Raw genomic sequence first — 27,956 nt, 5'->3', positions numbered from 1 at the left:
CTATTTTATCTCAGTGTCACACAGACAAGTGGCTTTACAGAACATGCGAGGTGTCGAGTGGTTGCATCCAAGAAAACGGACTTCTAAGCTACAGTCGGTGTATTCATCATAGTAGATACAGGGGTTAGCTGAAAGAAAATAGTATGGTTTTACAACACAAACTTTTAAAAATCACATTTGCTGAGGAAAGAGACCATCTTATTAAAGACACAAAGAAATTTTTATTAACAATAGCTAACTCAATTTGATTAGCATAAGCTAACTTATGCTAATCCGAATGCAAAACAGGTGATAAGATCATGTTTGAAAGAAAGAGGTAAAATTTTTGTCTTTGTATAAAACAGGTTTTTTATCACAATTTTTTAAATCCAATATAAACAGATTGGAGAGGAATTATTTTTTAAATTACATTGTCATTTTGAAAGTATTAACTATGCCATTTCAATATAAAATAGTCACACTATTTTGTCTAATTATCTACTGCTGCATTGTTTATTGGTTAAAGGTTTGCTTTGGATTATTAAAAGTGATGTATAGCCAATGGAAAATGGAATTAAAAACCACATATAGGATGGCACCCACCCACCCAGAGGTTATCTCGATTAACATTCTAGTGATTTTTCTCACCTTGCTCTATCCCATGGATGTGCACGCACCTATATTCTGGTACATACAGAGGCAGAAATGCACACAAAATTCTCCAATCACAATGAAGATACCCAACATTTTAAATTTGTGGCAATAGCATCAAAAAGTTTACTAAAATAGTTTTTAACCTGAATTCTCTATCACAAATAACAAATGGATCTATTTGTCTCTCTATAAAGGCAAGAATAACAAGAATTTAATTCCCTCTCTCTTTTAAGATTTTCTGACCTTATCATGCAGTCCTGAATTTGAATCTTGATAATTTGGTGGTCAATTTAAATTTTTCCATTATATTTCTTCTCTTTCAAAGTTCGATCATTGCATGAAATTTGTAACAATCTTATAAATTTTAAATTTACATTTATGTCTTACTGTTTATTATTTTAGTCAATATCTTTCTACGCTGTATACATTTTCCCTTCCTAAATTATTAAACTGATTCACCTTTCAGGAACTTGGAGAATAACTACAGTAGATTTATCAAGGTGCAACAAGGAAATGAAATGTGGATGTTATATTACTCCTGAGCAATTGTATATTTGATAGTGTATCTCTGCTTCTTTTCCCTATAATCAGCAATTTGCCAAAGTCATTACTCCTTTTTGAAAAAAATCAATTACCTATCATTATCCTACTTTATTCTCTTATGTAGTATTCTGGTGAAATATGATTATCAATGGATTTTTTTCCTTTAGAGGTAACATTTTTTTCTTTGAATCTGTAAAATTATCAATGGACTTTTTTCCTTTAGAGGTAACATATTTTTTCTTTGAATCTATAAAGTGTTGTAATCCATTGTTTTCTTTTATCTGTTGTTATTAATTTATATACTTTCCTAATATTATAAGTAAGAATTATTATTTTTATACATTTCATTCGAATTGCATTAAATGATTTACATCTGCATATCTAGGTCTTACATTTTTAGCACTGTTTGTGCCCAATATATTCAATTCTTAAGTTCATATATTTCTTTAATAGCTCTCACTTCCTCAAACACTTACAGGTAAAGAAAGGGCTTATGATATACATCGTCTATGTAATAGAATCAATCTTCTTGAGTAACATTTCTCTTTCCTACTCTTCTTTAACTTCTATTAAATTATTATACCACTACAGACATTGTTTTTCTCACCTAGATTCTAAAAATCTACTAAATTGCCATCCTTTCTCCCCCTAAGGCATAGAAAATTGGTTGATTTTTATTTTTATTTTTATTTTTTTTTGATGAGGAGGAAACTCTCTCCAACTACATTTTTTTTTCCAGAAACGGGGTATAAAAAGTGAAGTGGATACAGAGAAAGAGAGAGGGAGACAGACAGAGAAGTAAATAAATTAAGAGCAAAAGAGAAGAGAAATGAGAGAAAGGTAAAAGGAGGAAGAAGAATCCATTTTCTTTCTTACAGTAAAAGCAAATAGAGTAACCTGATTAGGTGAAGAAAAATAAGTGACCTTTCAAGTTGGAGGTCACAGGATATTTTTCTTAGGTTTATTTTTTCCTCCACAGACTTATTACTAATATAATTTATCTTAATCAATATTATTCCTAGGAATTAAGAAATTATGGTTGCAGGTAGGCTTTAAAAAGTGAAATTTGGCTATCTAAGTAAATAAACAGAAATGGCACCCATTTGGCTACAACTTCACCTTAGGTAAGATTTTTCAAGAAATTGAAAAAAAAAGAGGCTGTAAGGAATGTAAGAAATAATATGAGCATCAGCTAACTTTTTAGGTGGTTCACAGGAACAAAAGAAGAATAAGGATCACTCAGTAAAAATTTCATGCTATAATAGGTGGTCAGGCAACCTGAGTAGTCATGGAGTGGCAAGCAATTGGAGAACATCGGTAAACTGAAAGCAACGAGCCTAAATTATGGGCTGCAATAAGAGGGCCCAAGAACTTTTTAGAGAGCAGAGAAAAATCTACACTTACCTCAATATTTTATCTAGGTTGACCTTAAGTATTTTAATCTATAGGGTGGGAACTCGAGTTGTCAGACCTAGACTTTGTAATTTCCTTTGCCATAGGTTAAATCAACAGTCTTCAGTCACTCTGGCAATTGGGGAGGGGTAAGCAGAAATAATTTGTGTATTTTCTTTGGTATGAATGAGATGAAAGCTGTACAAAAGTGCAATGTTTTTCAATGCTTAATTTAAAGGATGTATCATTCCCAGACCAATGGGTTAACTGTAAACAAACATAATGTAGAAAACTTACTGCAAAGTTTGTCTTCACAGTTATTTGGGCAGGCTTCACATGGGACACCCTTCTTATAAGGTTCATGCTTTGTTTCAGGATCATTTCCCCTTGAATAAAAAAAAGTGATTTCATAAAACTCATCTTTGAAAAATGCATATAAAATCTTACTCACAGTGTACAGCCAACTTTAAAAACAAATTGTGCAAATATTCTTGTAAAGAAGAGTGATAATTTTTAAAATGGGTATAAGATTTCCAGTCTTATAACTATAATTTTTTTTTTTTTGCACATAGAACCAATAAATGTGAGTGACATGAAAATATTTTTCAGGCAATGTGCACATCTCGTTGGACAGTCAAGTCCTAACAGTACTTGGGAACTTTGGGTACCCTCGAGTACAAACAAGAGCACTCATAAGCAAGAGGGCTTTAGAGCCAGTTACAACAGAACACTATTCTTCATTAATACCTATGAGGACTCGGTAAACCATCATTTAAAAGGGCATGATTCTTACCAATGTTAAGAAGAAAGTCTCAAGTGAGGCAAGTTAGAGAGGTTCTAACTCCATCTTGCACTATGTTATAAGAAATTTTTTACATGTTAATGTCTTTTGTTGAAACAGATGGTATATATAAAAGATGAAAGTACATCAGCATGGATAAAACTAAAGTGTTGGGGTGTGGGAAAGAAAGTAGATAAGAAGTTCTAGTTCTGGACTAACTTGAAACTTTTGAAAAGACAGGCAGGGCTCAATGACTTATCTCTGTAATCCCAGCACTTTGGGAGGGCAAGGTGGAAGGATTACTTGAGCCCAAAAGTTTGAGATAAGCCGGGGCAAAAAAAAAAAAAAAAAAAAAAAAAAAAAAAAAAAAAAAAAAAAGCAGCTTCATATCTACCACCAAAAAAAAAAAAAAAATTAGTCAGGCCTGGTGGCGCATGCCAGTAGTTTCAGGTACTTGGAAGACTGAGGTGGGAGGATAGCTGGAGCCCAGAAGGTCAATACTGCACTGAGCTATGTTGACACCTCTGTACTCCAACCTGGGTGACAGAACAAGGCTCTGTCTCAAAAGGAAAAACAAAAAAGAAAAGACAATTCTTACCTGTGTATGTCTAAAAACATACATAGTGTCTAAAAACATAGATAATATCTGCTTCTAAAGTAATACAACTTAAAAAAGTAAATGTTCTGGTTTTAAAAAACCTTTTTTAATCTGGTATTCGTTTATCTGAGCTGCTAAAATTTCACTTTGAAAAGAAGATTATTACTAAATTCAGTAAGAGATTTAGTCAGAGACTTGGACTAATCTTCAACCAAGAAAATTCCCCTATCATAGCTCTCCATGTTTTATACTTTTCTTTTTCGGAGCAGTTGAAGTTCACTGCAGACCACCAACCCTTGAAAATACGTATTGCAAACCATGTGTTGTAGGAGCAAAGAGATTTTATTGTCTTCAGCACAATTTATATATAACTCAGATAGAGTTATTATATGATGATATTACACTCTGAATCAATAGTGATAGTGGAGGCATCACTGCAAATGTGAAGTACGGCAGTGTATTTTCAAATCAGTCATGTTCAGTGATTCATATTGAACATCTAGTATTGTGCTACATACATGGGAGACAGTGGTTGAGCACAATGCATTGAGCTAACATTATGGAGGAAAGACTTATGTGTTAATCTAAGAAATACATGTAGCTGAAGGAAATGCATAATGGCGACACTGACTTTTATCAGCAGAAGTGATATTGAACTGGCATTTGTAGTCAAATATCAGGCAGTTCTATTCAACTCTGAACAATCTTCTCTTTTCTGATAACCATCACTGGAGCCACACAGATGGGCCCTGCAGTCATCTTTGTCTTACTTGATCTTGTGTCATAATCACAGTTGATAGGAGAAGAAGGTGCAGCAGACCCTTACTGAAACAATCGGATTAAGTTTTCTAGGAATTGCGACTAGTATCTGTGATAGAATCTATAACATGTGAATTTCATTTTTAAAGAGAAGACATACATCAACTTTTTGACTAGATAGCTAAGTACAGAGAAAGATACTTGGCTCTTTCCATTTGTTTCCTTGTTAAGACACCACTGCATGCCTGTCCTTTTGGTCTAACAATACTCTTGTTTCATTGAAGTAAATGCCCTCATTTCTTTGCTTAACCAAATTTGTTTCTCTTATATAATAATTACCTGAAGAATCAATGACACATAGGAAGACTGCTGGTAAATTGCTCTGAAAATATATTGGAGTTTTTTTTAAAATAAGAGAAAATACAGTCAAAGGAATAAAATAATATGTAACTAAATATGTGTTTTCACATAAATAGGAAGTAGCCAAGACTCAAACTACAGATTGTATAACCATTCATCTTTGAAGGACACCTCGGTTATTTCTAGCTCTTGTCTATTATGAATACAGTTGCTATAAACATTTGTGCACACACAAAAACAAAGTTCGAAAAACTAGATTAGGTTACTTTAGGGGGTTATATATTTTAAAAACTAATAATACATACTCATGACAATAGTGACAAACGTAGAAATATCGAGGTGATCCTTTGTGGCGGCATGGTGCAATGGCACAGCCAATCAGGTAAGATGTGGCCCAAACAATCTGCAATGATAAAGAGTTGTTTTACTGCAGATTAGATATTTTACTAAATGACTATAATATCAATATAGTCATCCATGATTAAAAGTTAACATGTTGCTTTTAGGTTTACTTTGGGTATGGCTTAACAAGAAGTCATAGAAACAAAAGGACTCCTACATGTCTAGATACCATACACGCATGTACACACACATACCTGCACACAATGCAAACCAGGTGGAGAAAATCAACTGACAGGGGAGGGTGACTTGATGGTTGGCATTGTCTCTATTTATTGTCAGTTTTTCTTTCTGAAAATAAGTGGGGCTTCTAGATGTAATTTCTAATTTTAAAGAATCCCAATGTTCATTTTCTCTGAGATAGGAGAGATGGGTAGAGAGAAGGTAAAGGTACAAAAGGTAGTGTTGATCATTTTGTTATGAACAGGCTGATGTTCAAAGGAGACTTGAGTGTTGCCTTTCTGGACATGCGCTGTACATGGCTGTGCATAGGACTAATTTCTCTGATCGTATCCAGTGTACTCACGGCTGTTCAAAACTCTGTGTCGACTCTCCATGACTCATTCTTATTGGAACGAAACATGAGAGGCTGTCTTCAATGCTGGCTCATTCTCCCCTTCTCATCAAACTTATGTGGATGAGATAACTTATCAGTTTACATAATGAAGGCTGCTTGGTGATTATATAAAAATCAAAGCTTGGAAGAAACTTTTCTTATCGGTCAGTGAACAGGCATACTGTAGAGTACTGAGTTTGTTTTTGAGGAATAGTGAGCCAGGTTTAAATTCCATCATTTACTTCTTGGGTAGGTTGTACTTAGAAGTTTGTTTTATGCCTCTGAGTTTCATTTTCTCAGCTGTAAAATGGGATACAACAATGTTGTCCTCTACACCATCAGTGAAAGGTAGGATTAAACATTCAAATATTTAATAATATTTAAGTGGTTCAAAAGGAGATGTTTTCAGTAAGTGCGATTGTTCCCACTTGCCACTGCCCCACATGAGCCTGGGTAGCTTTCTTACAGTCCTAGAGACTTTCCTCACATTTCTGTTCATGTTCTTGATTACAGAACATGTCTGCTATGACTCTTTTAGATAAAATATTGTTTTCTCTTTACAAAGAGAGTCATGCATGAGTGCCAATCTCTCCACACCATATGGCTTTTAATTTTCTGCTGCTAACCTAGGCTTTTACTAAAACTATTGCTCTACCTGGGCATAAAAATTTTTATAGTGTAGATTCTTTGTTTGCAGGTTCTTGCTAACATTTTCTACCAATGAGTATTTTCCATAAGAGACCCTGTCGAATTCAGACTCTAATGGAGCACATAACCTGAAACATGATTTTAATAAAAATGCAGCTGAACATCTATTTTGCTATGTTCCCTCTATATGTTAATTGGTAATAAGATTATTGAACTTAATTTATTCATTTATTCCTTTAATTCATAGCAAAGAAAAATTGAAAATGAAACTTTTTTCATTAGATCTTCAGACACAAATGACTTTAGGAAAAGAGCTTTTATCTTACAAAATTTTTCATGAACATACTAATGTATTTATACAAGGTTACAGAAAATGTCGGAAAATGTCTGGAAAAGACTTGTGGTATATTCCCCCACTGGGCCTGCTGTCATGGGCTTACTCACCTTCACATTAACATTCTTGTTGTTCAGTTGATTCTGCTTGGAACCCTATATTCTGTTCCTTGCCCTTCCCTGCCCTCAGTTGCTTCTGATTTTTAGAACATTAGGTGAAATGAAGTTCCCATCTCTCCAGTGCATATGAAAGATTAAGAGCTGTGTAAAGACCACTGGACTAGGATTCAGATCTGGGTTCTAGTCCTCACTCCTCCATTTGCTAGCCATGAAAAAAATCCATAACTGGTGGAATGTAAAATGTTTCTATATTCTACTGTATTAAATTTTAAGCAAATGAAAGCAAATTTCTTTGATTTCATTGTCTTCATTCCTTGGCAACAGGAAATGAGAGAAATCATTTTGATAAAACGTGTTCTATTTTGAAAGTGACAATGATTCACTTTGAAGGAGACAAATCAAGATTATCTGAAGGTGATGGAATTCAGTTAATATACCACAACGATGAGATAATGCTTTTGCGATAAAATTAGTGTGCTAGTTGACTTATATAGGAAATAGAAGGTTTGAATCAAGGCCACAAATTTGTTAGATTTTTAGCTTTCTAGATGTTCATTGTATTTTTATCTTCTAATCCTTTGATAAGGTAAATTATATGATTAAGTAGTTTAATGTTAAGATACTCCCAGATTCCTGCCACATACCCTTTGTGTCTAAGTGTATCAATCTTAAAAGAAAATGCTATTTACTAGTGTTTTATTTAGGATTTCTGCATTAATTTCTGTGATTATGCTTCTTTTTAAATATGCTGTATCTTCATTGACTTTTAACATCAAATTTAAGTAGGCTTTATTTCAAGTGGATTTTATTTTATGAAACTTACCAATGGGCACATGTGAGAATATAGTGAAAGGAAGCAATCTTTAAGCCAGAAGGAGAATCCTCTCAAGAAACTAACCATGCTGGCACTCTGATCTTGGACTTTCAGGCTTTGTGAATTCAAGAAAATAAATTTCTGTTGTTTAAGTCATTCAGCAATGTGATGTTTTGTTACGGTAGGCTGAGAACACTAAAACAGATTTTGGTATCAAGAACTGAGATGCTGCTTCAACAAATACCTAAAAATGTGGAAGCAGCCTTGGAATTGGGTAATGGGTAGAGACTGGAAGTTTTAAGTGCATGCTATAAAAAGTGTAGATTGCTTGGAAGGGACTGGTGATAGAAATAAGAGCATTAAAGTATATTTTGTTGTGGTCTCAGATATAAATAAGGGACATGTTCTTGGAAATTGGAAGAAAGGTAATCTTTATTATAAAGTAGCAAACAAAATGGCTGCTGCCTTGTCTTCCAGTGTTTGTGGAAGGCAAAAGTTGTGAACAACAAACATGGAAATTTAGCTGAGGAGATTTCAGAGCAAAGGGTTGAAGGAGTGGTTTGGTTTCTCCTCACCACTTACAGTAAACTACAAGAGGAGAGAAAGAAATTGAAGAAATATTTATGCAAGGACAAACCAGAACTTGAAGATTTACACGATCATTAGCCCATCTATATTACAGAAAATGAGAAAGTATTTTCCAAAGAGAACCCTAATGTCACTGAACAACCATTAGATAAAGATACCATGGATATGATTTATGGATTCAATCATACATCTCAGCAGAAATAGACGTGTGATTATACAGTGGAGGTACTGCCAGTTTGAACTAAAGTGGACAGAGAAAACAGACCCAAGTGATGGAAGGCTGTCAGACTTCTTAGACTCTTCAGAAAGACATGATGGAGATATTTCATTGTAAACATGCATTATCCTTCAAGAAAAGGGAAGAATGACTCCCCAAATATTTCAGAGATCATGATGGCTGCCATTCCCATTACAGGTCCATGGTGCAAGGCTGCTTCCTGCATAGCTTCAAAGAGTATTGTCCCTTCAGGTGATCTCTGAAAGCAGCCATGTTAGCAGGGCCTCTTCAGAGAGTCATTTGATGAGGCTGCCTCACTGAGCTAAAGGGAAAAGGCTGCCCACAGAGCCATGGGTGATGCTGCCTCCAAGTTGGCCAAGAGTGCGGAGCATCAAACCAAAGAGAATTATTCTCAAGCCTTACTATCACATGAAATGTCTTTTGCAAGGTTTTGGGTTTGCCTGGATCCCATTACTGCTTCCTTTTCTATTTCTTTTTTGAAATGAGAATATCTATCTTATGCCTGTGTGTCTATTGTACTATGGAAGCATATAACTTTTCTTGTTTCATGGGTTCACTGCTGGCGAGAAATGTTACCTCTGGATGAATCACACCTTGAATCTCATGCATTTAGATAATATTCAGATAATATTTAGATGAGACTTTGGGCCTTAGATTTTAGAGTTGATGCTGGAATAAATTAAAAATTTGAGGGCTCTTGGGATAGAATGAATCTATTTTGCATGTGAGGAGAAAATAAATTTGTTGGGGAGGGGCAATGGTACAATGTTATGAGCTGAATTGGTCCCCCAAAATTCATATTCTGTACCCCTAACTTCCATCCAGTGTAGCTGTATTTGAAAATAGAGATTCTAAGGAAATAATTAAGATTAAATAAAGTCATATGACTTGGGCCCTGTTCCAGTAGGATGTGTCCTTATACGAACAGATGCTAGACAGCTTGCTCTTATGGTCTCTCTTGTCTCTGTCTCTATCCTTGATTCTCTCTGGCTCCACTTTTGCACTGGGAAAAAGCCGTGTTAGGACATTATGACAAGGTGTCAGGCAGAAAGCTTTCACTAGAAACTGACTATGCTCTATTAAGACCATAGACTTCTAGGATCCAGAATGTGGGAAAATAAATTTCTGTTGTTTAATCCACCTAGCTGTAGTATTTTGTTATGGCATCCTAAGCAGACTGATAGAGCAAAGATGTGAAGAAATTGCAAATTTTGTAAATTGCTGGTGGGAATATAAAATGGTGCAGCTGCAACAGAAAATATAATAGTACTCCAGTTTTTCAAATAATAAACATAATATTCACATATGATCCAGTAATTCCTCTCCTTGGCATATGCCCAAAACAATTGAAAGCAAGCACTCAAACAGATATTTTCACACCAATGTTTAAAGCAGTACTATTCACAATAGCCAAAAAAATGGAAACAACTCAAATGCCCATCAGAACAGACAAGCAAAAGGTGATATACACATACAGTGAAATACTATTTAGCCTTTAAAAAAGAATACAATTCTGACACACGCTACAACATGGATGAGCATAGATTTAATATATTATGCTAAGTGAAATAAAGCAGACACAAAAGGACAAATATCATATAATTCCAAAGTTATGAGGTACTTTGAGTAGTGAAATTGTTCACAGAGACAGAAAGTAGAGTGGTGGTTGCCAGAGGTTTGGGGGAGGAATGGAAGGTATTGTTTAATGAGTACAGAGTTTCGGTTTGGGAAAATGACAAGATTCTGATGATGGGGTTGCACAACCATCTGAGTGGACTTATTGCCACTGAACATTCATGCCACATTAATGCTGAACATGAAACCGTTTAAAATGGTTAAAATGATAATTTTTAAAATGTATTTTTTACCACAATAAAACTAAAGTTAGAAATCAGGGGTTTCCCTGTATTTTAAGATACCATTATTTTCACTTTTACAAATACTACCGATATCAAATTAGATTGACATCTCATGATTTTGTGAGTTTCTGGAAAATCTAGTGAGTAAAGAAGGAAACTGAGAAGTTAGGCATCTTCTCTAAGCCATATTTTGAACAGAACAATTCCTTCTATTCCAAATTATAAGAGGAACTCAGTAAATTCAGTAAAGATTGCCATAAGAAGGTAGAATTATTTTCGGTTGTTTCTCACCTACGTTTCCACACACATGCTTATCTCTTAAACAATGTGCATGTTTGCCAGCACACAGGTTACCTGAGTGTACCGGTCAGTACTTATGTCATCATCCGTTGATGGCCATAGTCCATATTTGAAATATTTAGACTCACTGTACCAGACTCCAATTACACTGGACCATGATACAGGATAAGATGTCATATTCCTATTTTCTCCGCAAAAGGTATCTGAAATGAGAAAACGGGCTGGGTCATACTCTGAACAAATGGGAAATAGTATACAAGGAGACTTTCCTCATTTTTATTTTGTGAATGGTTCACTAATCATCTTGACAACATCTTCTGAGAGGAAGTAAAATCTGTTGTATCCCTGCTGAAAGCCTTCTTTCTCATTGATGAATGAGCATGTGGTACTCAAGTTTAGTGAAAAGTTGATAGTAGGTGATGAACACATTTTGAAATCAAATCAATCAACATTTCAGTCTCTGCTGCTTCCAAGCTGCTTTAGATAGGTGAAACCAAATCAGAGAAGCCTAAGAGTTTTAACAGGGTCTATGGCTTAAAAGAAGCTACACACAGGTGTTCACAATACAAAGATGTTGAATAATCATTTGTATATTTAGCCATTCATGTATGTTGTGGGCTTTTGGTTGAACATGGTATTCAGGAGTATCTGCCTTTTCTTAAGGCAGTCAGGAACCACTTTGCTATTTCACTGCTCAAAAGCATTGGACTAAGATTCCAAATATTCTGTAGATATAAATGTGAGTTAGCATTTTTAAAACATCTTAATTTTAAAAAGATTCTCATGTTAAAATATAATGTGTATTCCTGAGTGAAGGTGATATAGTTTGGATGTCCCCTCCAAATCTCATGTTGAGATGTAATCCCAGTGTTGAAGGTGGGGCCTGGCTGGAGATGTTTACCTCATGGTAGCGGATTCCTCAAATAACTCAGTGCTGTCTTCATAATGGCGAGTGGGTTCTCAAGAGATCTGGTTGTTTAAAAGTGTGTGGCACCCCCCAACTCTCTCTCTCTCTCTCCCTCTCTCACCATGTAAGACACTTGCTCGCCCTTCACCTTCTGCCATGATTGTAAACTTCCTAAGGTCTCACCAAAAGCCAGGTAGATGTGGGTGCCATGCTTCCTGTACAGCCCACAGAGTTATGAGCTAATTAAATCTCTTTTTAATAAATTACCCAGGCTCAGGTATTTCTTTATAGCAACACAAAAATAGTGTAACACAGAAGTAATAATTTTTTTTAAATTTATTTCCTGGAAACTAGCAGTAAGTTACCTAATCTATATGCTTTAAGATGGGCTCGGGAGGGCGGAGCAAGATGGCCGAAGAGGAACAGCTCCAGTCTTCAGCTCCCAGTGTGAGCGACACAGAAGATGGGTGATTTCTGCATTTTCAACTGAGGTACCAGGTTCATCTCACTGGGGAGTGCCAGACAATCAGTGCTGGTCAGCTGGAGCAGACCGACCAGCCAGAGCTGAAGCAGGGCGAGGCATCACCTCACCTGGGAAGTGCAAAGGGGAAGGAAATCCCTTTTCCTAGCCAAGGGAAACTGAGACACACAATACCTGGAAAATAGGGTAACTCCCACCCTAATACTGCACTTTACCAAGGGTCTTAGCAAACGGCACACCAGGAGATTTTATCCCACACCTGGCCGGGAGGGTCCCATGCCCAGGGAGCCTCCCTCATTGCTAGCACAGCAGTCTGAGATCTAACTGCATGGAAGCAGTGAGACTGGGGGAGGGGCGCCCACCATTGCTGAGGCTTAAGTAGGTAAATGAAGCCGAAGCCACTGGGAAGCTCGAACTGGGTGGAGCCCACAGCAGCTCAAGGAGGCCTGCCTGTCTCTGTAGACTCCACCTCTGGGGACAGGGCACAGCTGAAAAAAAGAAGCAGAAACCTGTGCAGATGTAAATGATCCTGTCTGACAGCTTTGAAGAGAGCAGTGGATCTCACAACACAGTGGTTGAGATCTGAGAAAGGACAGACTGCCTGCTCAAGTGGGTCCCTGACCCCTGAGTAGCCTAATTGGGAGACATCCCCCACGAGGTGCAGACCAACACCCCACACCTCGCACGACGGGGTACACCCCTGAGATGAAGCTTCCAGAGCAAGAATCAGACAGGAACACTCGCTGTACAGCAAAATTCTATCTTCTGCAGCCTCCGCTGCTGACACCTAGGCAAACAGGGTCTGGAGTGGACCTCAAGCAATCTCCAACAGACCTACAGCTGAGGGTCCTGACTGTTAGGAGGAAAACTAACAAACAGAAAGGACACCCACACCAAAACCCCATCAGCACGTCACCAACATCAAAGACCAAAGGCAGATAAAACCACAAATATGGGGAAAAAGCAGGCCAGAAAAGCTGGAAATTCAAAAAATAAGAGCATATCTCCCCCTCCAAAGGAATGCAGTTCATCACCAGCAACGGATCAAAGCTGGGTGGAGAATGACTTTGTCAAGTTGAGAGAAGAAGGCTTCAGTCGACAAACTTCTCAGAGCTAAAGGAGGAACTACATAACCAGCGCAAAGAAACTAAAAATCTTGAAAAAAGAATGGAAGAATGGATAACTAGAATAATCAATGCAGGGAAGGCCATAAACGAACTGACAGAGATAAAAACTATGACATGAGAAATACGTGACAAACGCACAAGCTTCAGTAACTGACTTGATCAAATGGAAGAAAGTGTATCAATGATTGAAGATCAAATGAATGAAATGAACTGAGAAAAGAAGTCTAGAGAAAAAAGAGGAAAAAGAAATGAACAAAGCCTTCAAGAAGTATGGAATTATGTGAAAATACCAAATCTACGTCTGATTGGGGTGCCTGAAAGTGAGGGGGAAAATGGAACCAAGTTGGAAAACACTCTTCAGGATATCATCCAGAACTTCCCCAACCTAGTAAGGCAGGCCAACATTCAAATTCAGGAACTACGGAGAACACCACAAAGATACCCCTCGAGAAGAGCAACTCCAAGACACATAATTGTCAGATTCACCAAAGTTGAAATGAAGGAAAAAATGTTAAGGACAGCCAGAGAGAAAGGTCGGGTTACCCACAAAGGGAAGCCCATCAAACTAACAGCAGATCTCTCAGTAGAAACTCTCCAAGCCAGAAGAGAGTGGAGGCCAATATTCAACATTCTTAAAGAAAAGAATTTTCAACCCAGAATTTCATATTCAGCCAAACTAAGTTTCATAAGTGAAGGAGAAATAAAATCCTTTAGAGACAAGCAAATGCTTAGAGATTTTGTCACCACCAGGCCTACCCTACAAGAGATCCTGAAGGAAGCACTAAACATGGAAAGGAGCAACCAGTACCAGCCATTGCAAAAACATGCCAAAATGTAAAGACCATCGATGCTAGGAAGAAATTGCATCAACTAACGAGCAAAATAACCAGCTAACTTCATAATGACAGGATCAAATTCACACATAACAATATTAACCTTAAACATAAATGGGCTAAATGGTCCAATTAAAAGACACAGACTGGAAAATTGGATAAAGAGTCAAGACCCATCAGTTTGCTGCATTCAGGAGACGCATCTCACATGCAGAGACACACATAGGCTCCAAATAAAGGGATGGAGGAACATCTACCAAGCAAATGGAGAACAAAAAAAAGCAGGGGTTGCAATACTAGTCTCTGATAAAACAGACTTTAAACCAAAAAAGATCAAAAGAGACAAAGAAGGCCATTACATAATGGTAAAGGGATCAATTCAACAGGAAGAGCTAACTATCCTAACTGTATATGCACCCAATACAGGAGCACCCAGATTCATAAAGCAAGTCCTTAGAGACTTACAAAGAGACTTAGATTCCCATACAATAATAATGGGAGACTTCAACACCCCACTGTCAACATTAGACAGATCAACGAGACAGAAAGTTAACAAGGATATCCAGGAATTGAACTCATCTCTGCACCAAGTCGACCTAATAGACATCAACAGAACTCTCCACCCCAAATCAACAGAGTATACATTCGTGTCAGCACCACATCACACTTATTCCAAAATTGACCGCATAGTTGGAAGTAAAGCACTCCTCAGCAAATGTAAAAGAACAGAAATCATAACAAATTGTCTCTCAGACCACAGTGCAATCAAACTAGAACTCAGGATTAAGAAACTCAGCCAAAACCACGCAACTACATGGAAACTGAACAACCTGTTCCTGAATGACTACTGGGTACATAATGAAATGAAGGCAGAAATAAAGATGTTCTTTGAAACCAATGAGAACAAAGATACAACATACCAGAATCTCTGGAACACATTTGAAGCAGTGTGTAGAGGGAAATTGATAGCACTAAATGCCCACAAGAGAAATCTGGAAAGATTTAAAATTGACACTCTAACATCACAATTAAAAGAACTAGAGAAGCAAGAGCAAACACATTCAAAAGCTAGCAGAAGGGAAGAAATAACAAGAAATAACTAAGATCGGAGCAGAACTGAAGGAGATAGAGACACAAAAAACCCTCCAAAAAATCAATGAATCCAGGAGCTGGTTTTTTGAAAGATCAACAAAATTGACAGACCGCTAGCAAGACTAATAAAGAAGAAAAGAGAGAAGAAACAAATAGATGCAATAAAAAATGATAAAGGGGATATCACCATCGACCCCACAGAAATACAAACTACCATCAGAGAATACTATAAACACCTCTACGCAAATGAACTAGAAAACCTAGAAGAAATTGATAATTTCCTGGACACTTACACTCTCCCAAGACTAAACCAGGAAGAAGTTGAATCCCTGAATAGACCAATAGCAGGCTCTGAAATTGAGGCAATAATTAATAGCCTACCAACCAAAAAAAGTCCAGGACCAGATGGATTCACAGCCAAATTCGACCACAGGTACAAGGAGGAGCTGGTACCATTCCTTCTGAAACTATTCCAATCAATAGAAAAAGAGGGAATCCTCCCTAACTCATTTTATGAGGCCAACATCATCCTGATACCAAAGCCTGGCAGAGACACAACAAAAAAAGGGAATTTTAGACCAATATCCCTGATGAACATCGATGCAAAAATCCTCAATAAAATACTGGCAAACCAAATCCAGCAGCACATCAAAAAGCTTATCCACCATGATCAAGTGGGCTTCATCCCTGGGATGCAAGGCTGGTTCAACATACACAAATCAATAAATGTAACCCATCACATAAACAGAAGCAAAGACAAAAACCACATGATTATCTCAATAGATGCAGAAAAGGCCTTCGACAACATTCAACAGCCCTTCATACTAAAAACTCTCTATAAATTTGGTATTGATGGAACATATCTCAAAATAATAAGAGCTATTTATGACAGACCCACAGCCAATATCATACTGAATGGGCAAAAACTGGAAGCATTCCCTTTGAAAACTGGCACAAGACAGGGATGCCCTCTCTCACCACTCCTATTCCACATAGTGTTGGAAGTTCTGGCTAGGGCAATAGGCAAGAGAAAGAAATCAAGGGTATTCAGTTAGGAAAAGAAGAAGTCAAATTGTCCCTCTTTGCAGATGACATGATTGTATATTTAGAAAACCCCATTGTCTCAGACCAAAATCTCCTTAAGCTGATAAGCAACTTCAGCAAAGTCTCAGGATACAAAATTAAGGTGCAAAAATCACAAGCAATCTTATACAGCAGTAACAGACAAACAGAGAGTCAAATCATGAATGAACTTCCATTCACAATTGCTTCAAAGAGAATAAAATACCTAGGAATCCAACTTACAAGGGATGTCAAGGACCTCTTCAAGGAGAACTACAAACCACTGCTCAGTGAAATCAAAGAGGACACAAACAAATGGAAGAACATAACATGCTCATAGATAGGAAGAATCAATATCGTGAAAATGGCCATACTGCCCAAGGTAATTTATAGATTCAATGCCATCCCCATCAAGCTACCAATGAGTTTCTTCACAGAATTGGAAAAAAACTGCTTTAAAGTTTGTATGGAACCAAAACAGAGCTCACATTGCCAAGACAATCCTAAGCGAAAAGAACAAAGCTGGAGGCATCATGCTACCTGACTTCAAACTATACTACAAGGCTACAGTAACCAAAACAGCATGGTACTGGTACCAAAACAGAGATATAGACCAATGGAACAGAACAGAGTCCTCAGAAATAATACCACACATCTACAGCCATCTGATCTTTGACAAACCTGAGAGAAACAAGAAATGGGGAAAGGATTCCCTATTTAATAAATGGTGCTGGGAAAATTGGCTAGCCATAAGTAGAAAGCTGAAACTGGATCCTTTCCTTACTCCTTATATGAAAATTAATTCAAGGTGGATTAAAGACTTAAATGTTAGACTTAAAACCATAAAAACTCTAGAAGAAAACTTAGGTAATACCATTCAGGACATAGGCATGGGCAAAGACTTCATGTCTAAAACACCAAAAGCAACGGCAACAGAAGCCAAAATTGACAAATGGGATCTAATTAAACTAAAGAGCTTCTGCACAGCAAAAGAAACTACCATGAGAGTGAACAGGCAACCTACAGAATGGGAGAAAATTTTTGCGATCTACTCATCTGACAAAGGGCTAATATCCAGAACCTACAAAGAACTCAAACAAATTTACAAGAAAAAAACAAACAACCCCATCAAAAAGTGGGCAAAGGATATGAACAGATATTCCTCAAAAGAAGACGTTCATATAGCCAACAGACACATGAAAACATACTCATCATCACTGGCCATCAGAGAAATGCAAATCAAAACAACAATGAGATATCATCTCATACCAGTTAGAATGGCAATCATTCAAAAATCAGGAAACAACAGGTGCTGGAGAGGCCATGGAGAAATAGGAACACTTTTACACTGTTGGTGGGATTGTAAACTAGTTCAACCATTATGGAAAACAGTATGGCGATTCCTCAAGGACCTAGAACTAGAAATACCATATGACCCAGCCATCCTATTACTGGGTATATACCCTAAGGATTATAAATCATGCTGCTATAAAGACACATGCACACGTATGTTTATTGCAGCACTATTCACAATAGCAAAGACTTGGAATCAACCCAAATGTCCATCAGTGACAGACTGGATTAAGGAAATGTGGCACATATACACCATGGAATACTATGCAGCCATAAAAAAGGACGAGTTTGTGTCCTTTGTAGGGACATAGATGCAGCTGGAAACCATCATTCTCAGCAAACTATTGCAAGAACAGAAAACCAAACACTGCATGTTCTCACTCATAGGTGGGAATTGAACAATGAGATCACTTGCACTTGGGTAGGGGAACATCACACACCGGGACCTATTATGGGGAGGAGGGAGGGGAGAGGGATGGCATTGGGAGTTATACCTGATGTAAATGGCAAGTTGATGGGTGCTGACAAGTTGATGGGTGCAGCACACCAACATGGCACAAGGATACATATGTTATAAGCCTGCACGTTGTGCGCATGTACCCTAGAACTTAAAGTATTAAAAAAAAAAAAAAAAGATGGGCTCATTTTTGAGCACCTAAAATTATCTTATGGGCAGCTGCGCAGGGCTGCATATAACTTATTTCTCAACTGCATTACCGTTCCAAAGCTAAGAAGATCCCCTGGTGTTATTGTTCAGTAGCTAAAGTAACTACACAGAATGGAGACCTAGGTCTCTAGCTGCTCACTCCACTCTTCTGCAATACTGAGAGTTTTGATTCATTTCTCCTGATGGTCAGAGCTTGGAATCTGAAAACTTCAGAACTTGGAATCTGAAAACTTAAAGATATAAACCTTAAAAATTAATGAGTTAAAAACAGTGTAATAGTCCACAACTCACTGCCATGTATGACCCAGTGCAAACAAGGAAATCTAGATGACTTAATTTACTTTCATCAGGGTACATAACAATGCCTGTTTTACTTTTTTTTTTTTTTTTCTTTTTAGTCCAAAGGCGGGTCATAGAGACACACACTTACTTGGAAGTCTCCTCTCAAGGGGGTTGCTCTCTGTCATATCACAATAGCGTGAAAAAATTCTGGCATTTTGTGCAGCCTCTTCACTCCAACTCTGTAGTGGAAAGAAAAAAAAAAAAACAAGCACATGGTCCAATTAATATTTTCATAAGATTCTAATTTATTGTTTCTAATCATCCATGAGATATAATATCTTCCATTGTATCAACTAGAAATATAAATAAGGAGATTACTATTAAACGTTCTAGTAGAAAGAGAAAGACAACAATTTCAATGTATTATGTTGGCCCTTGAATTCACAAATTCAAAATTTGGTAATTACATTCAGAGATAGATTCTCTCACAGATGTAGTAGAGAATTTAAGTAAATGCTTCCAGGGAAACAGACCAGAGTTACCTAGTAATTTATTTGTAGTTTAAACTCAGACATGTTATTTTATCTCTTGGAATCTCAGTTTATCCGTCTGGAAACTGTTAGCTGTAATTTATGCCCAAAGGTTTGTTCAAATGTGATAATCCAAGGAATACAACTCAGATGTGATAAATCTTATGTATTGAATAAATGATGGCTGTGATTAGAAGCAAGGACACAGTCACATTTATATCTAAAATTATGAATAACAAAAATGGAAGCTAACTCCACATGGCAGAATCTGTCACCAATTTTGTGTGTATCTTCTCTCACTTTAACCTCAGAGCAAGTCTACAAAAGAGATAATATTATATCCATTTGTAAATAAGATAACTAAGGCACAGAGATGTTAAGTAACTTTTAGGGGGTCACACTACAAATAATTGACAAAATAAGAATTTGAATCCACTTAGGATGGCTTTAGAGTATGTGTTCTTGAATCTCAGTGTGCATCAACTATGCTGAGTTGAAGCATTTGGTCAGGTATGAGTAAGTAACAGCTATTCTCCCAATGCAGAAAGCGAGAAATTCTGCATCTGTAAGCATGACACTCCGCGGTAAACGATCTCCCTAACATTCTTCTACCATTGTGGTGTATATGAAACTGCCCAATTTTTACAAAGAACTGAGCCTATGAACATTTGTCTTATCTGAGTTCCTTTGTCAGGAAACCCACCATCAGGCCCCTAAGGTGGTAGCAGGGAACTGAGGCTTTCCTGATCACCACACCTGGGCAAGGAGACACAGCTACTACCTGTCGACCAGCTCCTCTTTCTTGTCCCTCCTGTTTTCCGTCCCTCCTATATAAACCTGTAACTTTGGTTGGTTAGGGAGAGGGAAGGATTTGACAGGCTGACATCACCCACAACAAAGTCTTTCTTCTCAGGCAATGGACAATACTCATCTAGTGACTGGCTTTCTGTGCTGCAAGCAACTATACCTTGGCTGAACGCCTGGTGTTCAGCAGCATATACATCCATTTAAAAGAATATCCTTATATGTGCATATAACACATTGCCAACAGAAGGTGTAGAGTTTGTTTTTACTATAAGTTTTTATGTAAATCATTCAGCTACTCTTTAGACTGTTTGGAGGACATTCATTTTCAGTATCGTCCTGAGCATGTAAAGTTTAATTATTATATGTATTTGCTGCCATCTTGTGGTCAACTTTTTGAATTACCTTTGGGGTTGAATGAGACGAATTAAATAACTCATTAGCTTAGCACTGGGTAAAACCATGGTTTTGCAGGTTTTGATCGTTTCAAGAAAAAAAATTATTTTAGTTATGGCTATGTCTAACTTTTGAGCAGAAATGACACAACACATCTACCAGTGTATAGGCTCTCTGGGCTGGGGGAATACCATGGCATTCACTAGCAAAGAAAACTTATGGGAACTGGAACTTATCTGGTTAAAATACAGCAGGACGTTTGCACTTTGAAGAAGCTGTATAGGACATTACCTCTGATTAATGTTGGTGAGATACTCCTTTTCTGAGACATATTCACAATTAAAATTGAAGTTTGTACTATGATCATACCAAAGCTCGGAATTTCAGCTTTAACAAGTGACTCTGCTTTGGTTCTAATATTGTGTTCAGAAACTATTTTTTTTAACAAAATCTCTGCCTGGTAATTGCGGTTAACTCTTCAGTCCTATTGTTCCTTAAATTTGCTGTTGCTACTTCTAATCCTATATATGTCCTATGCATTGTTTGTGGAGCAGCTGAACCCTCCTATTTCTTTTGAAATATTTCTCCGTTTTACTGGTACACTTACTTTTATCATCTTGTTGACATTTCATACCTTTGTACCTTAGCGCTTGAATATATGCATTCTTATATTGTTTCCAGTTTTTCTTCTGTATTTGCCTTTCATCTCCAATCTCAAATCAGAGGCTATATTTTTCACATTTCTTTAACCTTGTTTGTACCTCCTAGGTAAACTTATTTGCTCATCTGGCAACCAAGAAATTTGGACTCTACTTCTCCAGCTCCTTGGATCTGGCCCACTTGCATTTTAATCTGGGCCCCAGTTCTTAAGATTTTGAATAAGCTCCTCAATTTTCCTTAGGTTCAGTGTCATAATATGTAAAATGAAGAAAATTGTATTGGAAGAATGCAATGAGCTAATGTAACAAGGTATTTGAAAAATGCCTGTAAATAATAAACACAACATGTATGTTTGCTACAACACCATGTAGGAATGCCTATGAAAGTTATTGATTTTTATCTTTAGTTCAAATACCTCTTTGGATTTTAAAGCGATTAAGAGATAAATCTCAAAATCATTTATCTATTTCCTTGTTTCATCCTCTTCATCATTTGTAAGAGAAAGGTGTTCCTTAGAATCACCCTCCACAGCCTGCACTGTTTCTAACCCTTGTTGCTATAGGCTGGTCCAGGGTTCAAGGAAGCAGGCTGAGGGTGCTCATGAAACTGAGTGATACTGCTGGATAACAAATGTGAGAGTAATCACCTAAACACCTGAGACTTCCCTAAATTTTTCTTGTAGCAGAGAATAGCAGGTTTATAATGAAAGAATTTCTCTTCCTCTTTATGGGATGCAATGTTGGTGAGATACCAACATTGGTATGCAATGTTGCAATGAAACTGGGGGATAAATTTATGGGTGCAATGAAACTGGGGGATAAATTTGCCAATATTTATTTACCTGGCCACATCAACTAACTAGATATCTGGACATTTTAACTCTAGGAAGAGTGTCTTAGCCTCTGGACTACTGCCCAATGAAGACAGCTATGAAATGCATGGATAACTTGTTGATCAATATTTGTCGTATATACTGGCAGCATCAGCATCAGCTGGGAGCTTGTGGCGGTCTCCAGGTCAGACTTCCTGAATCAGGATATCAGACACCAAGAAAGTGTGCTTTACTAAGTTCTTCAGGTAATTCTTGAGTACATGAAAGGCTGAGAAGCACTGTCTTAGAGTATTGAGGAATGAAGCTAGGCTGGCTGAGCTCTGTCCTTGACTAACCATACAATCATCAGAAAGTTACTTACCTTCTCTGGGTCTCTCTTTCTTCTGCTACGTAAAATATTTGTTGTGAAGATAAAACTTTTAGCACTTTGAAAGTGCGTAGAACTTAATAAAAACTCAGTAAACACCACTACGATTATTGCCATCATGGTTGTTGCTATTGTTCGATCTTACCATCTTCAGCATGTTGCTGGCTGGTGGAACTACTCCTCTTCTGAGAGTGTTGTGTATATCAACGATCTCTTGTTGTACATTTGGCAAGTCAGTGACGAGCTTATTAAATAGTTTTTTAGCTGATTTCCTCTGTTACCAGAAAAATATTAATTAGTGTTACTTCTTTTAAGTGGAATTTGTCATATATATTTTGCAGACCTATAGGCAATGCAAATTAAGTTTATATTAAACAGTGATTTATAGCATTTTCAAATTTATAGTGTCTCATTATATTGGATTCCGTTTCCCCAGTACTAGTTTTGAGGATTTCTGAACATCAGGATGACATTACATTAGTCTTCGGAATAATGCACTGGTTATCCTGTGATTAGGATTTTTCCAGGTTCATACTTTGGACCATGATGAAGCACTTTTTATTGGGCAATAAGATCCACAAAGGAAGATATCTTCAAAGCACGCCTGTTACTTACTTCTCTGGCTTATTCTCCACACACCTCCCACCCTGCAACAACTGTACTCTCTGCTTCCCAAATAAACTACTTCCACTTGAACCCTTGTCTAGTGGTGTGTGTCTGGGAGAACCCAAACTAAGAAATTCATTACTGAGGACAAAGCCACAAGTGCTGTCAACACAAATTCTGTGTCTTCTTTCTGTTCGTATGAGAAAACATCAATACTCTCAAGTGTATGTGTGAGAGAGTATAACATAGAATTCAAATTCAGCCTACAATCTTGAATTCGTGACTGTTCTTTTCATTTATTTATTTTTTATTCTGAAACTCACTAAGAAGAAAAATACATGACCAAAGTATTTAGTTTAGCATTAATCGCTATAAAGAGCATTATTGTGTGTGTGTGTGTGTGTGTGTGTGTGCGCGCGTGAGATATCACATGTACTTCATACCTTTTTTAAAAAATGTAGCAGAACTAATGTACTATAATGTGAGGGGTGTCTGTTGCTTCCTTAATACCACAAGACCATCAGCACAATTTATGAATGCATAAGATCTAGCACCATAACTTACACAAATACAGAAGTATTCACTGTCATTTATATCAACAGTTCAGGGTATGGGGAGAAAACTTAAATATGGAATTCAGAAGACTCCTCTAGAGACTGTCTCTATGGACATACTCACATGGTGTTATTTTTTTCTCACATTGCAAGTCACTCTGATTTGGACTAGAGGAAAGGCTGAGGACCTACATGATTCCACATACCATTTCCAGATTACAACTCTCCTTGCTCCTCTGAAAACCTTTGCCGTATGGAAACTCATGACATTTGCCTCTCACACCTCATTCTTGAACATTTATTTAACATCTTATCATGGTTTTTTTCCTACTTCCTCTCTTTCCTGGAAATCGTGTTTCCTAAAACGAATTCATCTTTTCCACTCAGATTTCTGAAGTCAACTCAAAGGACTTTAATATCCACATGGATGAATCCAACCCTTCGATGTCTCAGGCCCTTAAAATCTTCCTCCTCTAGACTTCTCCTTCAATCATCTTTATCCTCACTTTAATGGTCACCAACTGTATCTCACTACATCCCAAAACATCATACCTCTCAAATCACCTGGTCAAGCATTTCCCTGCCTGATCAGAATTTCCTGTTCTTCCAAGTTGCCACGATCAGACATTCTGACTGTTCTTCAATATAATTGAGCCTGCTAACTCATTCTTCGTTTTCTCTGCTAGCCCTCTCTTGTCTTTCCTTTCATCTCTATCTGTGTTCTCTAATTTCACAACTCTCATTTTGCAATATTTAATCTTTTGTCTGCACACCATCATCTAGAAATGCCTAACTAAAACGCCCCAACTTTGGATGAGACTGACAATTCTCCTGCCTGTTCTATCAGCTGAGCATTGCCAGAAAAAATATCTCAAAAAACAACACAACACATATCTGCATGACCCCAAATCAGTAAGATTGACCTCAAATAGTTCCTTAATTCTGCTAATCAATTCTAATGAATTGTTTGGTTAACTCACTCTGTCACTCTCCACTTTACTGTAGAACTTTTGCACTCTCCTCTATTCACAACTACCTTCTCTCAACAGATTGTGAAACATCCTTCTTCCCTCAGTAAAGAGAAGCAATCAGAGGGCAGCTGCTTCAACTGTCTTACCCAGTCTGTCAATCTACCTGTATCTGTCCCCTTTCTTTCCTCTTCTTCTGTGGTACAAGTGAATGGGTCATTCTTTCTAATCTTTCTAAGGCTCAACTCTCCAACAGTGTTATTTAGTCCATTCTCTTCTACCTTTTCCCCAAATCTTACATTATTTTTCATTTTGTTTGCTGTCAACCACTCTTTTTTTTTTTTTTTTGCCCTTCCCAGTCCTGTTTACTTATGATTATGCAGCTTATATCTTTTTTTGAGAAGAAGTCCTGCTCTGTTGCTTGGAGTGGAGTGCAGTAGCATGATCTTGGTTCACTGCAGCCTCTACCTCCCAGGCTCAAGTGATTCTCCTGCCTCAACCTCCCAAGTAGCTAGGATTATGGGCATGCACCACCATGCCTGGCTGCATGCTGCTTATATCTTAAAACAAATAAACAAGCAAACATCTCTTCGTTTACCTCACTTTCCCATTCAACTATTGTTCTCTGTCTCTGCTCTCTTTCCCTATCTATATTCTGGAAAATATTGCCAACTCTGGCTGTGTACAATTGCCCAAGTAATAGAGCCTTGCATTTACCTTCCCCCATTTTTTCAATAATATGTTCTCTATCCTAGGCGATCCACCTCCCCTGCTGCTTAGGCATTAGGCAATGTCTGGAGAAATTTGAAGTTGTCATGATGGGCATGATAGGGGGAGATAAGATTGCCATCTTAGAATAGAGAGCAAGGATGCTGCTGCTAAATTCCTGCAAGGCCCAGGACAGCCCTCCCTGAAACAAATAATTATCTCATACAAAATGGCAATGAGGTTTAAGTTGAGAAATGCCTCCATTAAAAATATTCCTATTAAGGTCTCTGACAAGCTCAATTTGCATATGCAATATTGTTTTAATGACTTTATTCTACTTCGTTTATTGGCAGCTGACTCCTCTCACTAAGCTTTCAGTGTAGAAATAGTCTTTCTTTTGGTGTGAGGAACAAAACACTCTCTTTATTTTTCTCTTTCCTTTCAGACTTCTCTGTTTCTTTCACCTGGACTGATTGTGGCTACTGTCTAGCTTTCCACTGGCCTTCCTGAATCCACTAATGCTTTACTACATCTACATTCTCTGTCCCACTCCTTGATCCATCATTCTTCCATAATCCAGTCTCCAGTCGTCATTCAGAGCAAAAATTTTAAAACATAGACACAATGGAGTCACTTTACTGTTAAAAGTCTTCACCAGTTTACCATTCATAGAAAGAGAAACTCAAATCTTTAACAAGGCCTTTGAATATTCTGTTTATTCTCAGCCTCTATCTAGGATATGTGTCCTTATCTCTGCTGTAGTCACATTAATTTTTTTTTTTTTTTTAGTTATCTGAATGTGCCAGTTTCCTTCCTGCCATAGAATATTTGCCCATGCCTGTATCTTTGATGGTACATCTTGTTAGTTTGCAAGGCCAACTTATTCTTCAGATCCCAGGTATACCATGTGCTCAGAGAAGTCTCTCATTAACTCAGAGAAGATTCAGCCTGCCTGTTATCTGATCATAACTCTCTATAGTTTTCCTTAAGAAAACTATTTGTGTAACATCTACCAGATTGTCGTGGAAAACTACCTATATAAAAAGTAAAAACAATTTCTGTTAAATTAGATGCTTAATATCCCAGCAAACACTGCCACTTGTGGAAGTTTAAAATACAATTCAGGTCTGGTGGTTAGTCCATTTGATTTCTACCTGGAATCTGAAAAAAATAAAGCATAATACTATTTTTGTTGGCAAATTGGAGCACATTATTTACTTTAACTGAGACTCATGTTTAAAGTTTATGTAATAAATTTGTGTTGGGGGCTTAATTTATCTTCTTGTTTAAATTTAAAATTCTTAAGCCTTTATTTTATGACCAAACTGTCTACAAAATTGTATGAAAATATTCTAATAGATCTCTGTTATAAAGCATAAACATATTGTTTTATCAATGCCTTCTACTTTTTCTTTTGTATTCTTGGTCAAAAGCGGATTGGGTATGGTTTCCCTTGGATGGGTGGAGTTTTACTTATCTACTCTTTGCTCTGGACTTTTAACTAGCGATGCTAATTTCATCTTTCACATGACAATCTGGGTTAGGCTGTTTCCCAGAATTTGGCCTAAGTGGTCTAGACAGCCTAGTACTAGGTCTTGATGGCAAACATAGGTTTCTGACTGTTTGCCCTTTTCCCATGCCTCTGGAATGGTGGCTACACTTCAGATTAGCTTTTTCCTTATGAAGCATGAAGATCACTCTTCCACACTGGGGAAGTAAAATGGTCAGAGAATCAGAGGGAAGGAAGAAGTCTTATTCAGGACTCTAATTCAGGACACTAATTCCAACTTACTGGAGGATTACTGGGCATTAAACAGGAGCTCCACCTAGTCTCTCTTTGGGGAAGAGGAGTGAGTAATAGGATTCAAATACCAAACCAACACCCTAATAGCCTACTGCATATGGATTTTCCTTCCACAATAAAACTAAGTGCCTTTTATTTCTTACTTCTCTACCTGGCCTATGAAAATATTTTCTATACCAAGGTTTTCTATACCATGGTTTTTTCTATACCACTCATTTTCTATACCAAGGTTATTTACTTCAGTTTGTCATAAAATTTTGGGTAAATTAAAATATATTTTATTTTCTTTATATCATTGAAGTTATTTAAAGGTGAATATTATTGGCTGATCATAGAATATTATGTCATTGTGTGTTCTACTTCTGTTTTGTGACTGTTGAAGTTATTGTTTTTAATTATTAGTGAGATTAAGGTAGCCTATGGAATTCAAACTGCTAATCAGCTCCTCATGTCGCTCTTTGTGCTGTTGGCACCTTTCCATTTTATATTTAATTTTGATGCTTTAAATTATTATTATAGTAAAAAATTATATAGCTCATCTGCATTCTCAGCTTTTTTCCTGTATTATCCAGAGGGGCCACAATGAAATAGATATGGACCCATGGAGCTAACTGATTAAGTATAATTTCAGGCCCTGCCATGTCTTATTCCTCAGATATTGGCCATATGACTCAACTTTCCTATTCTTTGGTTCTCTCTTTTATAAAATGGTATTAAGGTGAGTACTTGCCTCACAGGGCTATTGTGAAAACAAAGTGAGTAATGGGTGTAGCAGTCTCACAACAGTGCCTCTGACATGAATTCTATTAAAGTGTTAGCTCTTATCTTTATTTAGAAAGTAATTATGAAACCCAACCCTCACATACTTTCATGGACAACATAGGCAGTAAGCAAGCAGCAGCAACCAAAAACAAGAGGTGTTTAATTTCCATCCCTGAAAAGAAAAATAACATAATTTTAGATTATTCTCAATTCATGGGATTACATCTTGTAATAAACTTT

The 27,956-nt window shown here is 37.1% G+C and overlaps 1 protein-coding gene across 1 annotated transcript; it reads right to left on the bottom strand.

The window, feature by feature from the left end:
• On the bottom strand, window positions 1–27,886 carry LOC105490888 (cysteine rich secretory protein 1). Its single transcript, XM_011756857.2, has 7 exons — window positions 27,821–27,886; window positions 22,460–22,588; window positions 18,874–18,964; window positions 10,976–11,124; window positions 5,372–5,469; window positions 2,866–2,954; window positions 1–128 (listed from the first exon to the last, which is right to left on the bottom strand). Exons 1-7 carry the CDS (start codon window positions 27,884–27,886, stop codon window positions 1–3), a joined length of 750 nt encoding a protein of 249 aa, XP_011755159.2.
• Window positions 27,887–27,956: the final 70 nt, after the last annotated feature.

This window comes from Macaca nemestrina, chromosome 5 (assembly GCF_043159975.1).
Source record: "Macaca nemestrina isolate mMacNem1 chromosome 5, mMacNem.hap1, whole genome shotgun sequence".
Classification (NCBI taxonomy): domain Eukaryota; kingdom Metazoa; phylum Chordata; class Mammalia; order Primates; family Cercopithecidae; genus Macaca; species Macaca nemestrina.
This window is presented reverse-complemented; position numbering and strand designations above follow the sequence as displayed.